The sequence below is a fragment of the Helianthus annuus genome, chromosome 11 (genome assembly GCF_002127325.2).
Source record: "Helianthus annuus cultivar XRQ/B chromosome 11, HanXRQr2.0-SUNRISE, whole genome shotgun sequence".
NCBI classification, from domain to species: Eukaryota; Viridiplantae; Streptophyta; class Magnoliopsida; order Asterales; family Asteraceae; genus Helianthus; species Helianthus annuus.
This window is the reverse complement of record NC_035443.2, coordinates 154,283,386-154,303,936: the sequence shown is the minus strand read 5'-3', so window position 1 is coordinate 154,303,936 and position 20,551 is coordinate 154,283,386. Positions and strand designations below refer to the sequence as shown.

Below are 20,551 nucleotides of genomic sequence, written 5' to 3'. Positions count from 1 at the left end.
TTTTGTCTTTTTGTGCAGGGGTAGTTTTGTCCATTTAATTTTCATTAAAACAATTTCTTAATTAAAAAACCCTCATAATAAGTTCCCAATTAAGTCATCTTCAACCTCCCAAGCAGAAACCCTAACCAGAGATCAACCCCCAAAAAAACCCTAACCCACAGTAGACCTGCACATCATCTTCCCCAACTAAAACCCTAACCCACAGGAGATCGAAGCAACGACAATGGTGGTCCAATAAAATCAAAAGAAACCCTCGACGAAGTTCCGATTTCATACAGCGAGAGAGAGAAATGGGGAAAGCACTAGGACCGACCGACGAGTTTTTCCGGCGAAGAGACGAGTGGAGGAAACATCCGATGCTAACCAATCAGTTCCGTCACGCCACTCCTGGCCTCGGAATCGCCGTCGTTGCGTTTGGCATCTACGTCGCAGGTGAAATCGCCTACAATAAGGTCTATGCTCCTTCTCACACATCTCCTCGCTCTCACTGACGCTTCTTCATATGATCAGGTCGCTTTTTATCACTTCGATCATGTTTTCTTCTCGCTCTCACTGACACCTCAACATGTGCAAACCACCATTGTCATTGCTTCGATCTCCTGTGGGTTAGGTTGATCTCTGGTTAGAGTTTCCGCTTGGGCGGTTGAAGATGACTTAATTGGGAACGTGGGTATTTATTATGGGGGGATTTTTAATTAAGAAATTGTTTTAATGAAAATTAAATGAACAAAACTTCCCCTGCACAAAAAGACAAAAAAGGGTTGTTGGAACAGTAAAAAATGAGAGTTTTTGAGATTTGGACTAAAATGACAACAAAATGCAAACCACAGGGACCAAAATGGCAGTTTACTCTAGATAATATATAGATAATGACAAGAAATGTGACTTTCATCCATACGTATCCATGAACTAGTAAATCCGAAAACTCTTTGTACGGCCTATCAGTGACGGACTCAGAAATTATTTGTTAGGGGTGCAGATGAAGTGTTCAACCATATTTTCAAGGGGTGCGGTCGGGGTTTTTTTTTTTTTTTTTTTTTTGCCTAAAATATACACTAAATTTTTTTTCAAGAGGTGCGGCCGCCCACCCTAACTAAAGGGTAGGTCCGCCTCTGCGGCTTATATAATTTATGCCAAAAATAAATAGCTATATATTTCTCTTTGAATCTCGTTACCCTTTGAAGGCCTAGGATCATATACAAATTACCCTTAAAAACTATTAATTGACATAACTAATAGTAAGGTATATGTAATTAATACCATCCGTTGATTAAATTAATAATTAGATGGCTCACATCTATTCTTACAATTTTTACAATTAAACATTGTTTGTACTCGATCTTAACTCATCCTTTGAAAGGAGGAAAAATTAGAAAGTCGTATGTAGGCCTATATAATTTACGTCAAATACATAGCCTCCTAAAACTAGGAAGTCGTATGAAGGGTATCAAACGTATTCCGATTGAACTAATTATAGCGGCATTAGAAACATCTCATCGAACTCTACGATCTTAGATTTTAGGTTGTCACTTTTGGATTTTTAGATTGTAGATTTTAGAATTTTTGTTTAGATCATTGTGTCTTTTGATTTGACATTATGGTTTTTTTTTTCATCATTGTGCCTTTTTTTACGATTCCTTGTATCTTTTTTTTTTTTTCTGCATATGTTATATTTCTCGTCATGTCATTATGTTATATTTTGCAACCCTTTATCTATTTATACAGTATATTTTTTGGGATACTTTTATTGAAATAATAAAAGGAAGCCTACAATTTTCCAAAACAATTAAATAATGTTTTTGTCTGTTTTTTTATTATTATTATTATCACAGGATAGCCACATGGATTTTAATATGAAATCAGTCTACCAAATCATGCAAAGGAAAACAATTTTATATTTCACACTTCCCTTTTTATTTCCCTTGCAAATCGAATAACTGAGCAAAAGGAAACGAGAACAGCCATACATAATATATTATTTAGCGATCTTGATTTATTTATATGGTGGGATTATCTTGATACTATACAGGTAGAAGAGTTCATTAAAAAACTATTTATTAAATAAGAATACCACAACCCTAAATCTTGACCATTGATCATGATTGATCAATGGGTCTAATTAATTTATTGATATTTTGTAATCGATTAAAACTAGTATTTAGGACTCGTACTTTGTGGCGGGACTATTAATCCGAATAAAAAGTAGACGTAAAAACGACGAACTATACGTCTATACACACGTGTTGTAGCGTGTAGCTTAGAAAACTTAGACCGAAATGTAAAGCATAGAAAATAATAACTAATAGAACCCGCGCATTGCGATGGGGACGTTAAACCGTAAAAAAACGTAAAATCATTGAACCACACACGCGTATTGCAGCATGTTAACTCGAAAAATTTAAACCAAAACGTAAAACAACAAATTTTTAAAAGATAAGAAGCATGGTTGTAAAAGTCGCTAGGCGCTCTCCGGTCGAGTTGAGAGTGCTCGGCATAGGCGGAGAGTACCCGGGGAGTACTCGGACATGTAAAATTATAAAGAAATTAGTTTTCGAAAGTTAAATATATGTCTAATAGCATAAATTTACAAATATTTATAACAAAATACGTGAAAATGATATTCATTATTTAATATGATAGTCATATAAATTATTTTTTATTATTTTTTAAGTCAAACTCGGCCCGAATTGACCTACTAGATTAGATTTTGGCCGAGTTTGGCCGCGTTTGATCAATTCCGAGTAATTAGGCGGAGTTAGAGAAAGTCGTCTCGGTATCCTACCTTGTAGCGACTACTCGAGGGATACTCGGACTTGGAAACCTAGTTTTACAACCATGATAAGAAGTATAAATGACCAAAATTAAAACTACACAAGTGTTGGGATTACACTTTACAATATTGTAAAAGAAGAAAAGCATAAGGGTGGAAAGTATAAAAAAAATTGAATAGAAAATTTTATTATAAACAAAAGTTGTAAACTAATATATAGGTAATTTAGTGAAGTTATTTTTGGTTAAAAAGGGTTGGATAGAAATTTAACATTTTTTTAACTTTAAAAAATACAAAGCATTAAAAGATACTCCTAAAATTTCTCATATCTAGAACACCACCATAGTATTCAAACTAAATATTCGATAGCCTAGTGACATCTTAGAGGTTGGATAAGACTTTGAGACTAATAGATTATGGGTTCGATTCTCATAATGAGGTTTTTCCCGTATGTGTTGGGTTTCTTACTAAATTAGTGTATATCTCTCTTCTTTCCTCACGTACTTCATTTTTTAAAAGTTGTTTTTATATCTCTCTTTTACACGCTGCGTTCTCCCTTCATATGTTTAAAACACCATCAAATATCTATTTTTTTATAAAAAAAATGGAGTTAATTGTCCGGATGATCCCTGTGGTTTGCCATTTTTCACATTTAATCCTCACCTTTTTCAAAATAGCATGTATGCTCCCTATGGTTTAATCGTCTGTTACTCTGATAGTGAGTGGATGACCGTTAGTTTACTCAGTTAAGTTCATGTTAAATGACTAACTTGCTCTTAACGATAACACAAATTAAATTAAATAACTTATAGTGGGACCCACATTTAATTTATATTTATATATGTTAATAATATAATATACCAACTAGTGGGACCCACTCAAGATCTCATCTATTAATTTCCGACGGCAAGTCGTCTTCTTAGGATGGGCGGTATGATTATCGGGGAGGCATTCGGTGAGTGTGTGTCACTGATCAGTGACCACACCAGGGTGAGGAATGGTTTCGATGAGTGGGTTATCGGTGAGCAAAATCGGTGTATAGTCACCGAATGTGATTGATGAGAAAGGTGTGCCCATTTTTGACCGTTGCAATTTTTTTTTTACCGTTTCTTATTTTTTTGACCGTTCCATATATTTATATAAAACAATTTTCAATCAATTTAAAACACACAACTCTTTCAGAACATCTCTCTTTCTACACCCACAAACACCATGGATAAACAAAACAATGGTGAACCCAAGAAAAAGGTTCCGCTGGCCGAGGATCAGATTTAAGAAAAAAGGTTTCGCAAACGAGACAAAGTGATTTTAGAGTTCCAAGTGCACCGGTTCAAACCTCCTACGGATATTCACCTACCTCTCAACCTCAAATTTTTTACCCACAAACTTCACAACCAACTTTTTTTAGCACCCAACCTAATTTTCCACCACAAATATTTTCACACCCAAGCTTCACAACCGAGTTCGATCCATTTGCATTTAGGACCCCGCCAATTCAATCACCAAGAGAGAATGCCGAGCGCCCACTTCCTATCTACGATGAAGACCAAGATTTAGAGGTTGTCCCCGAAACACAACATTTGGATGTAGAGGACGAAGAAGAATATGAGGATGAAGATGATGATATTGGTGAAGCAAGTGAGCCGAAACAAAACGGAGTCAAGGCGGAGCGTCAAACTTGAACGAAAAAACATGAAGAGGCCTTAGCGAAGGCATGGGTTCATTGTTCTTTAAACAAGAAACAAGGAAATGCACAAAAAGGGGACAATTTTTGGAAAAAAGTGTCACACCCCAACCAATGGCGGAAACATCGGGATGAGACGAAGTGTGAAGATTGCTCGAGACATCATAACACTATTTGTGACAATAATTTAATAATCCAAATTTCATTTCCGAAATAAATTGTCAAAACATTACAAGAAAAGCAAATAACAACATTGTTCAACATAACATAAACAAAATTGATACAACACTTTAAACCTAAACGTCTAAGTGAGTATCTAGGCATCTTTGCTATCCGTTTTCATTTCATCATCATCAACCTGTAACATGTTTAAAAATACAATTCAATGCAAAAGCAAAGGCGAGTATACAAGTTTGGTACGTACATAGCATAAGATAAAAAGTGTGAACAATTCCTCATGGCAAGCATATGATTCAAGATAACATTAAATATGGCATGTGTCTAACATATCAAACCAAGAAAACGCAATATGCTCAAGACATAACCTCAAGTTTACGGGCGGGTCGTTAATCCTATAGCGCTACATATGTCAAGGTTTGGCTCGTACGAAGTTAATGATAAGTTCAACACATAAGAATAATCCAAGTTTAAAGTATCAAGTCATCACGTATACAAGCATGTTATAGGAACGTTCATGTGTTTAACAAAGTGTTCATGTGTAAGTTAATAGGTAAACATGTTACACCCCAAAAGTGGTAAAAGTAAAAGGGGGAAATACGAGTATACTCACATTGGTTGCGTTGCGAATTCTTGTATGTATCGCACGAGTGAAGAATGAGAAAAAAATCCAAGAGAGCGAACAAGAGCGATTATCCTAGATAATTAAATTGTCACATAACGAACACGTTATTATCTATGGGTTAAATAGGTAATCCTAATACTTTTGATTTATAAGTTCATTATTTAGATGTTAAAATTTATCTCATTCTAACATATAACATTATAAAAAGGGTTAATTATGTAAGTTATTAACAATTTTAGAGATTTGAATGAAAAGAATTAATAAGGTAAAAAGTTAACTATTACATATTTAGATTATGAATGGATTTTAGAGGTTTAATAAAGAAAATGGATTATGAAAAAATGAATAGACTTAGTGGCTTAAAAAAAAAAAAAAACAATAAAAGACTCTTCCTCCACAACGTAAATAATGTTATGAAGTATTTAGATTATCAAAACAGCCATTTACTCCTTTCTATTTGTTTTCCTCACAATTTCCACTTCTTTACACACAACAGCCCCAACCATTACACTGTTTTAATATATATGATTTTCTTTCGTTTTTAAATCCTTTAAAGGCAATATACAAAATCATTTTTATAAGCAGAAACATCGACCAACTCATACATGAGTTTCCAAGTTTTCTAATTCATTCGACTAAGGATTTAGTGTGTCTTAACAGAAGATTAATGAACCAATAACAAAAAAAAATGAGAATTGTATACCGAACGAAGATCTGTAGGTGTCGCAGACGTGCGTTCCCGGTCTCCGACGTGTTTCCGTATCTCCAACGACGCCCATCTTTCTCCAGCAAGGTCTTCGAGTTTTTCCGGCTTGAGGATGCTCCGGTGAGTTGTTGAACAGAGGGAGTGAAGTTCCGATTAAGGTTAAATATAAATGAATCGTTTCAGTGAACAAAAAGGGATAAGAAGGTGTATACCGCAACGAGAATGGCGTGCACCGGAACCAAACTTTATCATCTTCTTCATTAGAGAATTCTAAACGAACACTCACTGTTAAGTTTATATATGATACTTATTATGACGAAATTCTTGTACAAAATCCGAAAAGATATAAGGGAAGGACTACCGAAGTCGAGATGCCGCCGTTGAACGTCGCCGCCGCTGAACGCGGCTATCGCCGTCGGTCGGTGTGTCCTTCTCTCCTAGCTCGAGCTCCGATCTCTCTCTCTCTCTCACTCTCTCTTCGTCCTATCGCCGTCGTGTGCCGCCGCCACCAGACGATGGTGGTCGCCAGCCGATTAATCGAGCATGAGGGTGTTGCGTGATGGGTTTAAGCAATGTTTTAAAAACCGGTAAATACCGGCCGGTTATACCGGTATTACCGTTTTCAGATGTAAATCCGGTACGAGACACCCCGGTAAATAAGTAAAACGGCATAAGGTTTGTACCGACGGTAAAATCCGGTATACCGGTTTGAAACGTAATACCGGTACTGGCCCAGGGTTATTTTAGTTTGGATTGTTACTTATTTTTATTATATATGTTACTTATCTTACGTAATTTTTATATATTATGATTATTCGTAACTAAAAGTTTTTATTTAATATTGTATGAAACGAAAATAGTTGATGTATTCAACACTCAAATGGTTCAAACATATCGTACACTTTCATTTAAAAGAGCTTGTTGAAAAATTGAATAATTTTGATGATCTTTTGGATTATTTTTTATTATGGATTTAATTTTGGATCATCTTTTAATATGTAATCATGCATTTTTGGATTAACTTTTGAGCTCATGGTGTAATTTATGAAATTATAGAGTTAGGTAATTAACCGGTTAAACCGCTCGGTACAACCTGATTCAACCGGTTGAACCATTTTTTAGCCTAATCCGATTTGATTTAAAAACCGGTTTTTAAAACATTGGGTTTAAGAAGAAGAGGGGAGGTGAGTATGGGATCTTGTTTAGGAATACATCTAGGTTCAAGATTGAGTTAAAGATGGAAACGCCTATATTTAATGTGTAATAAAGTTGGTAGCTGATAATGAATGCACTAAACAAGTTTAAACTCAAACAAATACAGATCCCGCTCAAAACACGCGTCTGATCCATCTGTTTGCGAGCTGGGCCTTTGGGGCGGGCTGTGAAGTAGCTGCTGGGCCGCCAGAGTCCATAAAGTGAGTGGTTAAATAAATAATGGGGCCGAGTTTGTTTGATTTGAAGTCTTAGATCTGTTGGTAATGTGCACGTTTGGGGAAAGGATAGACTCGGGTTCGAGTCCCGATTGCTTCATTTTTTTGTTATTTATTTTCCTTTATTTTTTTTTTGTTTTTACACTTTAACTTTCAACAAATAACATAAACAGTCCATGTAAGTTTAAATTTCAGCAATTGCACAAATAGTCCCTTGACTTAAACCACTAACTTAGTTATAAAAGAAACTAACTTTATAAAAAAAAAACAAACTAACTAGGTTAGTTTACTTACTTTAAAATTTAACGAGACTAACTTAGATTATTATAAAATAAACCTTTAAATGGTAAAATTAATTAATTTAGTTAATTAAAATAATGAATAATTAACCATAATTATAACGAATTAAACTAAGGACAAAAGATTTTTCGACGTTACAACGGATTATAAATTTCGAAAGAGACAAGCTTCTAAAACAGATTTTCGATACTCGATTTCTAAATTAAGAAAGTTATGAAAACGCGGGGCGTTACAAAAAGTTCTCGACCTTTACAACGAAACGGTCGACGGAAGTACTCGAACAATTCATCAAGTACGTTCAAAATGGATGCCTATTTTGACTAAGGTAAACCACTTCAACGGTCTTTGGCATCAAGCGGTAATATTTTATTTGAACATTTAAAAAATATTTTCCATAACATTGTTTATGTTTTTTTTTTACTTTATATTTGTTATCTATTTAGGATCGTATTCGTGGTAGTGGGTGTAGCGACCTCGACGCTATGAATAGGACTTTAAGTGATTTCAAACCCAAATATCCGAGTGGTTTTCAACATATTGAGGCATGGGAGGTCGTTCGTAAACATGACAAATGGGCACCAGTACCATTGTTGGGTGAATATAGTGGAAGTTCGGGACAAAAAAGAAAGTCGTCCGATTCGGATAACTACAATACGGGTACAACGGGAACTGAGTCACCGATCGATATACCGGACATAAACGTAGACCCCTCACCAACAAGACAAAAAAGGAAAGAAAAGAGGGCCGCAACATCATCAAACGATAGCTAAGAGGCCCTCACCGAGAAGCTCGCGCAATACACTCTTATGAAAGAAGAAAAAAAAGCACGGGCGATAGAGTTGACGAATATAAGAAAGAAACGCGAGGAAGACACCATAGCGTTAGTGGCGGAACAACGCGAGGCGGTGAAACAACTTATGTATGATCGGGATTTGAAGACATTTACTGAGCCACACGACCATGCTCCACCCGAGATGTTGCCGTTTATTCTGGCGAGGAAACGAGATATTGCAAAAAAATATAATTGGCCATGCAATTTCTAAATATTAGGTTTATTATGGTTTATTTTTTAAGTTTTAAATGTAATGTGTTTATTTTTTAATTAAAAGTACTTTTATTTAGTTTAAAATATGTTTTATTTATGCATAGTTTATAATTTCTAGAAAATAAAAAATATATAACTCAAACACCCTAGAGTGATTAACCATACCTAGTGATTGAGTGCAAACTAGGGAGTGGAATGAGGAGTTGACATGGCATAATATTATTGGGTAGAGAATCACTCAATCACCCTAGAGTGATTAACCATACCCCCCGCCCTTAGGCGACGAGTACAGTCGTACACAACCGACCTTTTTCAACAATGCATAGATTGTTTTCTAATCCATCAAAGTTGTTCAAAGTCTTTAAATTTTAAAAGGGACTAATCCGGAGTCACTTGAATCCACAGAGACTATCCAGGCAATTAACTCTAAAAAATAATTTTTTTTTTAACGGCAAATTTGTGAATTACTGACGAACCACTGGAGTATCATCGTACAACAGGGAGCCATCCGATAATATCCATCTCCACTAGACAATAATGTCTATATATCAATTCAGGAGAAAACCCAATAAATCTGAGAACAACTCTTTTGTAAGAATCGAACGCAGGTAGGCCTGTAAACGAACCGAACGTTTATGAACTGTTCATGAACTTGGTCGGCGGGAAGTTCTTTTATGTTCGTTTATTTAATAAACGAACGAACACGAACAAAAAAAATTTGTTTGTTTAATTAAATGAACGAACATGATGAACACACCTTGCGTTCGTTCATTTATTTCGTGAACATTCTTTTATGTTCGTGAACGTTCGTTTATTTACGTTAGTTTAAATTTTAATAAATATATAAATAGTTATATTTATATAAATATTAAGTTTTCTAGCTATTTATTTAAATATAACTAATTAGTATATCTATGAACCCTTATTTAGATGTGTTTCCGGATGAAATGTAATATATTAGACTTGTTTCTTCAATCATGTTAATTTATGTTTATTCAAATATGTTCAGCTAATTTTTTTTATGTTCGTTTATGTTCGTGAACTGTTCGTTTAGGCTTTAAACGAACGAATATAAACGAACACGAACATGCCCGATTTCTTAATGAATGAACACGAACAAAAAAATGTGTTCGATTATATGTACGTGTTCGTGTTCGGTTAAAGTTAAATGAACGAACACGAACAAGCCTATGTTTGTGTTCGTTCGATTCGTTTACACAGGCCTAAACGCAGGACCTAATAGTCACTAAGCTTTATCGCACCTCAAAAATGCCACTAAGACCACCCGTAGTGGGGCATTATTTGGGCATTATTTTCAAAAAAAAACGCCCCCCCCCCCCCATTACATAGGGCGTTTTTGGGCATTATTTTTGAAAAAAATTGCATTGGCGTTATATAAAAAACGCTATATATGTCCATTGATGTCTTCTCCATTCATGTGTTTGGCCAATAGGAATATTACAACTAATATTATTTAGTTTATTTTTAATTTTTTTAAATAATTGGGTAATCATTGATGGGGCATTATTGGGCATTATCTCACTACGCCTATTTGTGAAAAACGCCCATAATGCTCTTTTGCTGACTGGGATGATACGTGTTGCACAATGCCCATAAGGGGACCCGGGGCGGTCTCCTTTTCTTCCGTGATAGTATAACGTGACAAACCATAACGCGTTGAACTCGACCGCCGGTACAAACTAAAACGCGTTATACATTAACGCAATCCGGTTTTCGTTATCTCCATCACGCGTTAATGTTTTGTTTTGTGAGGGTATTTGTTGGTTGGGGGAAATTGTTGGGTGTGGTGATGAGTGATGACCACCCCCGCTAAAAATGCTTGTGAGTGATGGAAAAATGGTCAATGACATGGCAAAACTTGATTGGTGCTTGTGAGTGATAAATTCTATCACTAGTGAACCACCCCTAGTCCCCTAAGTGTGGGCATTATTTATGTAAACCACTACAAATGATCTAATAATTAATGATCTAATAATCATATTGGAACTCTAAAAATATTATGACAGGAGGAAAAAAGTAAAATCTTACGGAAAGGCCACGGTTTCAGACCTAAAAAACATGACCCTGGAAAAAACACACATCACACAAATAGTTTATTATTAGTTTATCATCATCGTCTCCAATTCTTTCTCTACTTCTTCTTCTCCATCGTCAACTAACCTTACCTCCAACTCTCAATCCCCTTTCTCAATGTCTGAATCCACCCTCATCGACGACGATGACCCCGAATTCTTCGACGCCCTCGAAGATTTCACCTTCTCCGATCCCTCAGACTCTCAAAACTCCACTTCAGTACACAAACTCAACAGCAACAATCCCAATTCTGTTTCAAACCCACCTGAACCGTCATCAGTTCCGTTCTCCGCCGGCCTCCGTCGCCGGCGACACAGTTCGAAAGAATTCCGTTTCAAAAACAGTTCCGATGTTTTAGCGGATGCTAAGCTTCATGCTCCTCCAGCGAAAGGTTACAAGTTTTTGTTGAATTTGAAGGATAAACCGTTAAAGAAAGACACTGATATGAAGTCACTGTTAGTTAAAGAAACCGATATGTATTCCCTGTTAAAGAAAGATATTGATATGAATTCGCTGAATTCTTCTAGCGCGTTGACTGAAGGTGAAATCGTTAATGATGATCGGTCTGCTACAGTTGATTCGGTTAATTCGGTTAATTCGAATTTAGTTTTCACTTTGATTTGGTTAATAATGAAAGTGATTTCTATGAAAGCAAGTTTGTTAGTTAAGGTTGTTACGTTTCTGGTATGGTTAACACATGCATCTTGCATGTTTGTTACTAATCCGTTTGCGGTTATAGCACGCGCAAAGCGTCACACGATAAGAAGCGTTTTAAGGTTGTTAAGGTCCTGTTTGGGTGAAGTGAAGCGGATTGTGTACAAGTTGATTACAGGAAATAAATCTGTTGGGAAATTGTGTATGCAAATTGGTTGGGGATTGTTGTGTGCAGCTTTTGTTGGTTTCGTTTTGTTTTGTTTGTTGGTTTTTGCGTTTGTTGTTGGTGGCGTGGTGATGAAATGTGTTGTGGAGGCGCCTGTGAGTAAGATTGCGCGTTTGAATTTTGATTATATGAGAGATGCTCCAATGGCTTTTGTGCCTATAATGTCTTGTTTTGGGCGTGATTGTGGGTGTGATGAAAAGATTGAGTTTGATAATGTTGGTATGTCGAGAGTAGTCCCGCTTGATCGTAAGTTGCAGGCGACCGTCTCGTTAACCTTGCCTGAATCGGGTTACAACAGAAATCTTGGCAATTTTCAGGTCGTTAATTTATGCATAGTTGACTTTTACTCGGTCAATGATTGTTCCCGTTGATGCTAGTTTACAGTTGGATTGATTTGGGCAAAAGATATTGAGTCTGGGTTCATTGGGTCAAATCAAATGATACAATAGCAATGTCAACTTGGGTGTACTCAGGTTATACAAACGGGTCAAAAGGGGCCACTCTTATAAAACTTGCTAGCTTAAAACGGGTCAAAATGGGTCAAGAATCTCCAAATCGATACTTTTTTTTAAATGGTTTGTTTTGACCCGTAACTCATTTTGCTCCAAACTTGTTTTGACTTGAGCTTAACTTGACCCACCCGGTTTGCCAGGCTTAGAAGCAACCGAACTTGTAGATCTTGGAATTGATCAAACTAATATCCTCACACATTTTTTTATGTGTTTCTATTAGAGGTGGCAAGATGGGTAGCATAAGCAGCGTTGTTAACGTTGAAGTGGGTCATTTTGTGTATGTGGGTTGTGTTGATTTTATAAACATTTTTCTATAAATTTAATGCGTGCAATAAAACGAGCTTTTATGGATTGAAATATACTTTTTGCGTCTCTCGACCCTTTTGGTTTGTTCCCCTTTTAGCCAACTTTCGTAAGTCACCGCCTGATTTGACCCGTTTGGTTTTTTTCCCTTTTAGCTAACTTTTGTAAGTTACCCTTTAGAGATAAAAGCCAACCTCATTCGACCCGTTCGTATAGATTTGGGTCAAAATTTTCGCTTCAACTATCTTCTAGTTGTATACACGGATTCTAGACGAACACCATAATTTGAGTTCTTGAAGTAGATTCATTTTAATGTCTGCGAGTTATCTGCATTTGTGGTGAAGTTTTTAAATAATTTTTCTTAAATAACGGTTTTAAATTAATGATTTCTTTAAGGTGAGGGTAGACTATCTCTCAAGCAATGGCAAGCCCCTTTCAAGCGCAACTCAACCATGTACGATGCGATTCAAAAGCTGGCCCATCCGCCTTTTGATGACGGTTTTTAACCTGGTCCCGCTAATCACTGGCTACTCATCAGAATCCCAAACCGTGGACATCAAGTTTAACGGATACACAGAGCAGGAAATTCCAACTTCTTGCGTGAGAGTGGTGCTAGAACCGCGAGCAGAGTTTGCAAAGGGTGGCGGTGTTCCTGAAATTTACACGGCTCGTTTAAAACTCGAGTCACAGCTTCCACTTTTGAAGCGGGTTCTGTGGTCGTGGAAAGCAACCGTGTTTGTTTGGACTAGTATCGCGATATTTAAATTTGTTTTAGTTTTCGTGTTATTATGTTGTGCTCCATGGCTGCGGTTAAGTGGTGGCCCGCCTTTGAATAATACTGGTTCAAGTTAGTAATCCTGGAATAAGCTTGTTTGCAGTCATACGGTGATCAAAGACGTGAATCCAAAACGACGGCAACTTCATGAAGGTTTGGTGACCGAGGGTTGACCTTTAGACGTATGTGATCGTATAATTAGTATGGTATATGCACATATACATATGGTATTGATGTATGTTACCTGTATATGTCTTGTTAATGGGCAGTTATTTTTGGTATTCCTATAATAAATATTAATAACATAACTATTTAAAACTGTATTTCGCGCATAAACAGTTGTACAAATAAGCTAAACGCGAGCACAAGTACATACGCACCAAAGTAGAGCGTTGGATATCATTGTTTTGACGCATTGCGACTGCCAGCAGACCTTAGGAAAGATGTGCTCTTGGTGATTTCGCGCAAAGGCTTATCGGTGAACCTTATGATGTTGTAGACCCATGCGCCAGAAATGGCGCCAGCGGTTGGACCCAACATGTATATCCATATGCCGTGGTATTGGTTCGACACAATGGCTGGACCCAAACTCCTTGCAGGGTTCATTGACGCCCCTGATATAGGCCTGTAATCACCAACCAAATTGTTTGTCAAACGCTTTTAACCAAACAAAAAAGGAAATTAAATTAAAAATAAATTAATTTTTATATAGTACATTTGTCTTAAAATGTAACCTAATTTATGTATTATATTGTCATTCTCATAAATATATTCAGTGATTTATATTTGTCATTATTACCGTTATTTAATAAAAAATGTGTAATCATACATTTATTTGGTTATAAATGTTGTTATAGGGCTTTATTTGTGAACAGCCCCTTTGATAGTGAACAGTAGTGAATTAATCCTAGCCCTTAATTATCAATACACAAGTGTAAATCAATGGCCATGATTTGATGATGAAAATACACTGGTGTATTTTACGATCTGATGATGTAGATCAATGGTTAGGATTTGTTTACTCAGTTCGCAAATACACTAGTGTTCACTCTAGAGCCCCACCTTTGTCATATAGTACATTATAATAAAAATGTTTGTATTTATATTTTATTTGTGTATCTAATAATAAGTACCAAACAATAATACTTAATAGTGTTAATTATCAATAATATTATGGTAAATTGTACGAAAATTTACAAATTTAATAATACTTAATAGTGTTAATTATCAATAATATTATGGTAAAGTGTACAAAAATTTACAAATTTAAACTTTTATCATAAAAAGTAACGATCTCTTACAAAACATTATTATTTAACGTAACAAACTTGAAATACTTCAAAATCAATATGAAAGTTGACGGAGATACCGGTAGAACAAAATTGATGTGACACAATATTAATGATTGGTCAAGTAAGTTGGCTAACAAATAAGGGAAAAAAAAAACAAAATTAACAAGAACCTTAAACATCAATGATCAAACAATTAATATTCAAGTATTGTTTTTTTTAAATTAAACTACTAATACACTATCTAACACCATGCGTAGTGGTAAGAGTGAATAACGCCCTTACCCTTGGGCGTTTTCCGCCATGTGGCGGTACAGTCAGTAAGGGGTATTATTGGGCGTTTTTCTAAAATGGATGTAGTGGGGATGTGGGCATTATGTTAAAGGGTGTAAAGAATTAAATAAAAATTAAAAAAACCAACAAAAAAAGCTATTGGATTAGAAAAAAGAAGATTAAATGCTATTGGCCAAGTTTTCTCCTTCAAAGCGTGATTCAAATCATGCCAGGGAGGTTTTTTGCACAAAAAAAAAAAAAAAAGAACCCGCTAGATCACGCCCAGGGGGTGGGGATTTGGCGTTTTCGGGCGTGACTGAGGGGAAAAAACGTCAGGATCATGTCCACTACGCATGGTCTTATCAGCAAATTAAAAATCTGATAGTTTATATTGCAATATCGACTTTGTTGAAAGCTAAAGGTTGATTCCAACTCAACTCGTAAATCTTTTGAACTAAATCAAGCTAGATGTATGAAGCTCGATATCATTTAAACTCGAATGAATTTCAATTTTAACGAGCCAATCTTGAATAGCTAGCTTGCGACACAATTGTTGCCGTCTAATAAAACCAAAATGAAAATTGTTGTATATAATCCTTTCTAAGGCATGTAATATTTAAAACATTTCTCTCTTATTAATAAATAAACCGGCAAGTTTATTGCCCTCGACATTTTGGAGTTATATAAGTATATAACTAATGGGTTTAGAAGTAAATTTTTATCCATGTAGCTTTTATATTTAAATTTCGTAGCTTTAAAAAAAATAAAAAAGAGCCAACAGCTGGATCTTTATGTTATATAAATGTCACAAAAACTTGCGTTCATATCATATGTCAGCATGTTACATGCGTAACACATGTTTTGTTACATATACGTAACAAAAGATTGTTACATAGGGTTTTCTCGAGTTTCAAAATTATAATTAGCCTGCATTGCTTTAAAGATGAGAGAGATATCATACCCTGCGAACATGACATTGAGTAAAACTGTAGCTCCCACTGCAAGTCCAGCTAATTCTCCGATCTTTAAAAAAATGGTCATACTTTTTAGCATTTGATAACTTTTAATAAAATTATTGTACCAATATTATTTGTAAAATAAAATAAAAAGGATAGGAAAGGATAGTAACTGCTCTGTTATCGGTGGCAACGCCTGAAATAACAAACATGAGGTAGAATGTAATAATAAACTCTAAAACCAAAGATTGAAGATGAGATCCAACAGGTAGGGTTCCAGCAAAATGATCTTCATGCCCGTTAAATATTAAACGGAGGGTCCCGCTCGCTAGGGTGGACCCGAGTACTTGTGCGCCTACGTATGCTGGTACCTGTCATACAAATATTACTTGTTAATTAAAGCGTAATTGTTACGTCTCGTGTTACTTGTAACTTTCAAGAAATCGGATTCGGTACAAGTCCGCGAGGTAACAAAAACCTGCTTGCTAATGGTTTAAATCATACAAAGCTTAAACGAGCTCGGCTTGAACTTAGAATCAAGGGTTGAATTTATATTGGAGCTCAACTGATACAAGTTCAAGCCTGAGTTTTACGTATTGAACCACTACTAGAAAACAACCAGATTTACATTTACGACAAGCATATTTGTAGCAAATCTGTGGAAAATTGTCCTTAGCTACATATTTGCGACAAAACAGGTTCGTGTGAAAAATACTTGTCGGAAAGTATGATTGCGACAAAACTACCACAAATTTTGCTACAACTTTCCGACAAATAACATCCATCGTAAGATTTTCGACAAAATTCTGACAATTTTTTTTAAAGCCTTTCCACCATTTTTCGACAAATTTGTCACAAATCCTACTTTTAACATACTTTATTAATATTTTATTTGTCATTTTTAATAATAATAATAATTTAAGAAAACAATTAATTAAAAAACTGTTTTCGACAAACTTCCTACAAATTCTAAAAACTGTTTTAGACAAATTTCCTACAAATTTTAGATTTTGTGGTATAGGCATGGTATGGATGGGTTAGTATGGCGTGGCATGTTATAGTATATTGTATCGTATTGTATTATATCGTAAAAGATATGTACTATAGTGTTGTATTTTTTAAAATTATTTACTTTACTAAAACTAGTATATAATAATAACTTTTTTTTGTGAAAAAATTGTAGCCAACTGGCTCAATTTCCTACAAATTCATGTTGTGTGGCGATTTTGTTTGAAAATTGCGGAAAAGTTTTACGTTTTTTTTTTTTTTTTTTTTTTTGTTTCTCTTTTTTGTCGCAAAAACTATAGGAAAGTTGTAGTAAAAATTTAGTTGTAGAAAATTTGTGGGAAACTTTTATAGTAAAAAATGAAGATTTTTAGTAGTGAACTTGACCAAACGAATATATAATTTATATAGTTTTTTTTGTTTAATATATACATTATAGCTATTTTATACATAAAATTTTGATAAAAATAATTACATAATAAGTTATGTTGTTTATAACAAATACAATTCAAAATATATTCAAGTTAGGTATAAATAAAAATTAATAAAATAAGAAAAAATAACATATAATAAACAACAAGCTAAACTTAAATTTGAGAAACTATTTACAATCTCATCCGGTAGCGAAGCTTGAGATTTCTGACCGGGTGGTCGAAAACGTATATACCTAAAAAAAATTATAAAACCGTGAGGTCGAAAACGTATATACCTAAAAAAATATATACGAAAACTACATGTCGGACACTACTGAGCGAAAGTTCGGGGGGTCGGAAACACCCCCCCCCCCTACACACACTATGTTGCGCCCCTGAACTCATCTAGAGATTTAGAAACAAAGTTTTAAACAAACGAGCTCCAGCTTAGAGGCTCAAACTCTCGTTTACACTCTTAATTGTTTGCAAACAAAAATATTAACATCTGTTTAAGTGAAATGATTATTTTATTGTTTTCAAATCAACTTAACACATAATTTTTAACATTTATTATTTTCGCTTGTAAATAACTTTGGTCTCTAATATTAACATCTGTTTACGTGAAATGATTATTTTATTGTTTTCAAATCAACTTAATACATAATTTTTAACATTTATTATTATTTTGGCTTGTAAATAGATTGAACATATCCATATATTAACATATGGCCAAATTTATAACACTGGCATACACGCAAATTAATAATAGTGGCTAGGGCTGCAAACGAACCGAACGAACACGAACAAGACCTTGTTCGTGTTCGTTTGTTAAGAAATATATGTGTTCGTGAACCGTTCACGAACACTTATCGAACGAGATTTTATGTTTGTGTTCGTTTGTTAAGGAAATGAACTTGTTCGTGTTCGTTTGTGTTTGTTTGTTAATTTTAGGCAACAGACGTTGACGAACACAAATGAGCACAAACTAATGTTCATGAACACAAATGGAAACAAACGAACACAAACAATCGTTCATGAACAGAATATATAATACACCGACACTTATTAGATATTTAATTTGTTGGAATTTTGAACTATTTAAATTAATATAAATACTAAAAACACTAATGAAGTATCGACGAACACGTTACCGAACGTTCACGAACATAAACGAACGAACACGACCTCTGTTCATGTTTGTTCATTTAACTAAACGAACGGAATTTCTTGTTCGTGTTCGTTTGTTTAATAAACGAACGAACACAAACGAACTTCCAACCGAACGGTTCACGAACTGTTCGCCGAACGTTTGGTTCGTTTGCAGCCCTAATAGTGGCATTCATTCCCATTCGTGTAATTAACTCTTTTATAAGTTTTTATATAGAGAAACATAGATTTGAAAATGTAAAAAACTAAAAATGCCATAATTCATATATAAAACATTATGTAGCCATTTTTATTGTGCACTTAAACAAAAAGAAATCTCAAACTTCTGTGACTCAAACCAATATTTTTTTGTATACTTAAATAATTTATATCAATTTTCAATAAATACTTAAAAAATAAAAAAAAAATCATGAAGTTAGTTTTTTTACCTGTTTGACCGGAAATCTTCTGCAAGATGCAAAAGCAATGGTGACAGCCGGATTAAAATGTGCACCGGAGATATGTCCGACTGAGTAAACCATGACCATCACCACCAACCCCCACACAATGGATATTCCGGGAAGACCCACCACCTTCTCCTTGTCTGCGTTCACCACCACCGCCGCACAGCCCGCGAATATCACAAAATATGTCCCTAGAACCTCAGCAATCAACTGTACATTACAAATCAAAATAACATTACAATAATAATAGTGTCTCAATAGTCATTCAACCTAGTACGAGAGGAACTGCTTATTCACACAATTTGTCATTACGCATGGTTGAAAAGCCAGTGGCGCGAAGCCATGCGTAATTATGACTGAACGCCAATCCGGGTTAGTAGTTGACTGTTGATAATAACAATAATATCATCAACAGTTCAACACATTCCGGTGTGGAAGCTGCCGGCCAACTAGCTTATAAAAAAACTATACAAGAACAACCGTGCCCAGTTCACCTATAACAAAGTTATCGGTGGGTCTAGGGGAGGTGGAATGTAGGCAAATTATACGTCTGTTCATGAGGAACAGAGAGGCAGCTTCCAGAGAGACTGTGGCTCCAAAAATAGAAAAAAACTATAATAATTTGTAAAAATGAGAACCTTTTGAAGAAAAGGAACAGTGGGAAAACAGGAAGTTGGATGAGTTTGATCTTCAACATTAGCGCGGTGTTCGCCGTCGATCTCCGCCATCGGGTTCTTTAAAGTGACGGTGGGATTGCCGGAAACTGCAGCTATTTATGGTGACAAAGGAGGGAGGCTTCTTGTGTGACTTTCTATTTTCTATAAACGGTTGGGAATTTATTCATTATTATTTTCACATGTTGATGTCTTACTTTTCTAACGAGGATAAGAAGAAGTAGCTTGGATTATTAACTTACATATTTAATATTTTTATTAATAAAACTATGTTAGAAATAGGTGTGTGGATGGATCGGTTCGATCTGACCGATGTTTCAAATTTAAAATTTTATAATATAATCAATCAGGTTTTGGTTACAAATGGTTTTGACTATTTTGGTTATTAGAATTTAGAAAAAAAAAACATTTCAGTTGACCTTGGTTATCTACCTGAGTACCTGGATTAATTCAAACACGTTTAAGTTAATAAATTCAATCATAATTTGAGTCTAGTAAGAAAGAAACAACTATGTTAATATATAATATGTTAATTTTTGAAGAAGAATCTCACTGACCAATAATCTATTATTTAAAAGCTTGTAACAATTTTTCTTAACATGTAATGTCACGCTATTGGGTGTGGAGGAGGGTAGTCCTTAAAGAATGATCCGTCACGTAGGCGTCCACGTAAGCGGGTGTGGAGATGAGCCTAAAGGGATGGACCTAGGGTGTAGAGATGTGCCTCAATATGTGTGTGTATGTGTGTGTGTTAGTATAAAGAAGAAAGAGAGAAGTGGAGCGTCGAGAACGTCTGGCGACGTGCCAACCCAGATGGGGGCGGTGTGGACAGAGCTCGCCGGCCTGGGGAGAAGCCCCACACCCAATAGTCTCATATATGGATCGAGATATAAACAATATGCTTCGGTTATGATTTATTTTCTTTAACATAGTTTTATAGTTTAGTTATTGAACTATAAAATTATGTTATATATCTAAAATCTATATCCATATTGTAACTTTTTTTATAAATGCAAGAAAAAGGAGTAGC

The 20,551-nt window shown here is 35.1% G+C and overlaps 2 protein-coding genes and 1 long non-coding RNA gene across 4 annotated transcripts; 1 reads left to right on the top strand and 2 right to left on the bottom strand.

Moving 5' to 3' along the window:
* Positions 1-5,241: 5,241 nt before the first annotated feature.
* LOC118483713 lies at positions 5,242-6,526 on the bottom strand. Of its 2 annotated transcripts, none has more exons than XR_004871150.1 (3): positions 6,324-6,526; positions 5,960-6,247; positions 5,242-5,328 (listed from the first exon to the last, which is right to left on the bottom strand). It is a non-coding gene; the product is annotated as an uncharacterized LOC118483713 (long non-coding RNA). The 2 variants fall into 2 exon arrangements; XR_004871151.1 differs by having other exon boundaries at positions 5,960-6,232.
* A 4,236-nt stretch (positions 6,527-10,762) lies between these two features.
* Positions 10,763-13,624, top strand: LOC110890808 (seipin-2). Its single transcript, XM_035979231.1, has 2 exons — positions 10,763-12,028; positions 12,923-13,624. Exons 1-2 carry the CDS (start codon positions 10,949-10,951, stop codon positions 13,376-13,378), a joined length of 1,536 nt encoding a protein of 511 aa, XP_035835124.1. The 5' UTR covers positions 10,763-10,948; the 3' UTR covers positions 13,379-13,624.
* Positions 13,589-19,665, bottom strand: LOC110890809 (aquaporin NIP1-1). Its single transcript, XM_022138460.2, has 5 exons — positions 19,486-19,665; positions 18,833-19,057; positions 15,993-16,190; positions 15,825-15,886; positions 13,589-13,926 (listed from the first exon to the last, which is right to left on the bottom strand). Exons 1-5 carry the CDS (start codon positions 19,573-19,575, stop codon positions 13,701-13,703), a joined length of 801 nt encoding a protein of 266 aa, XP_021994152.1. The 5' UTR covers positions 19,576-19,665; the 3' UTR covers positions 13,589-13,700.
* Between the last annotated feature and the right edge of the window lie 886 nt (positions 19,666-20,551).

What these genes read in the sequence shown, in the direction of transcription:
- LOC110890809 (XM_022138460.2), bottom strand. Translation starts at nt 19,575, where the DNA reads ATGGCGGAGATCGACGGCGAACACCGCGCTAATGTTGAAGATCAAACT. An exon ending in TTGCCACCGATAACAGAGCA is followed by an intron (nt 15,887 to 15,992) that starts GTTACTATCCTT and finishes ATTTTTTTAAAG; the next exon opens with ATCGGAGAATTAGCTGGACT. An exon ending in CTCAATGTCATGTTCGCAGG is followed by an intron (nt 13,927 to 15,824) that starts GTATGATATCTC and finishes TGGTGATTACAG; the next exon opens with GCCTATATCAGGGGCGTCAA.
- LOC110890808 (XM_035979231.1), top strand. Translation starts at nt 10,949, where the DNA reads ATGTCTGAATCCACCCTCATCGACGACGATGACCCCGAATTCTTCGAC. An exon ending in GAAATCTTGGCAATTTTCAG is followed by an intron (nt 12,029 to 12,922) that starts GTCGTTAATTTA and finishes GATTTCTTTAAG; the next exon opens with GTGAGGGTAGACTATCTCTC.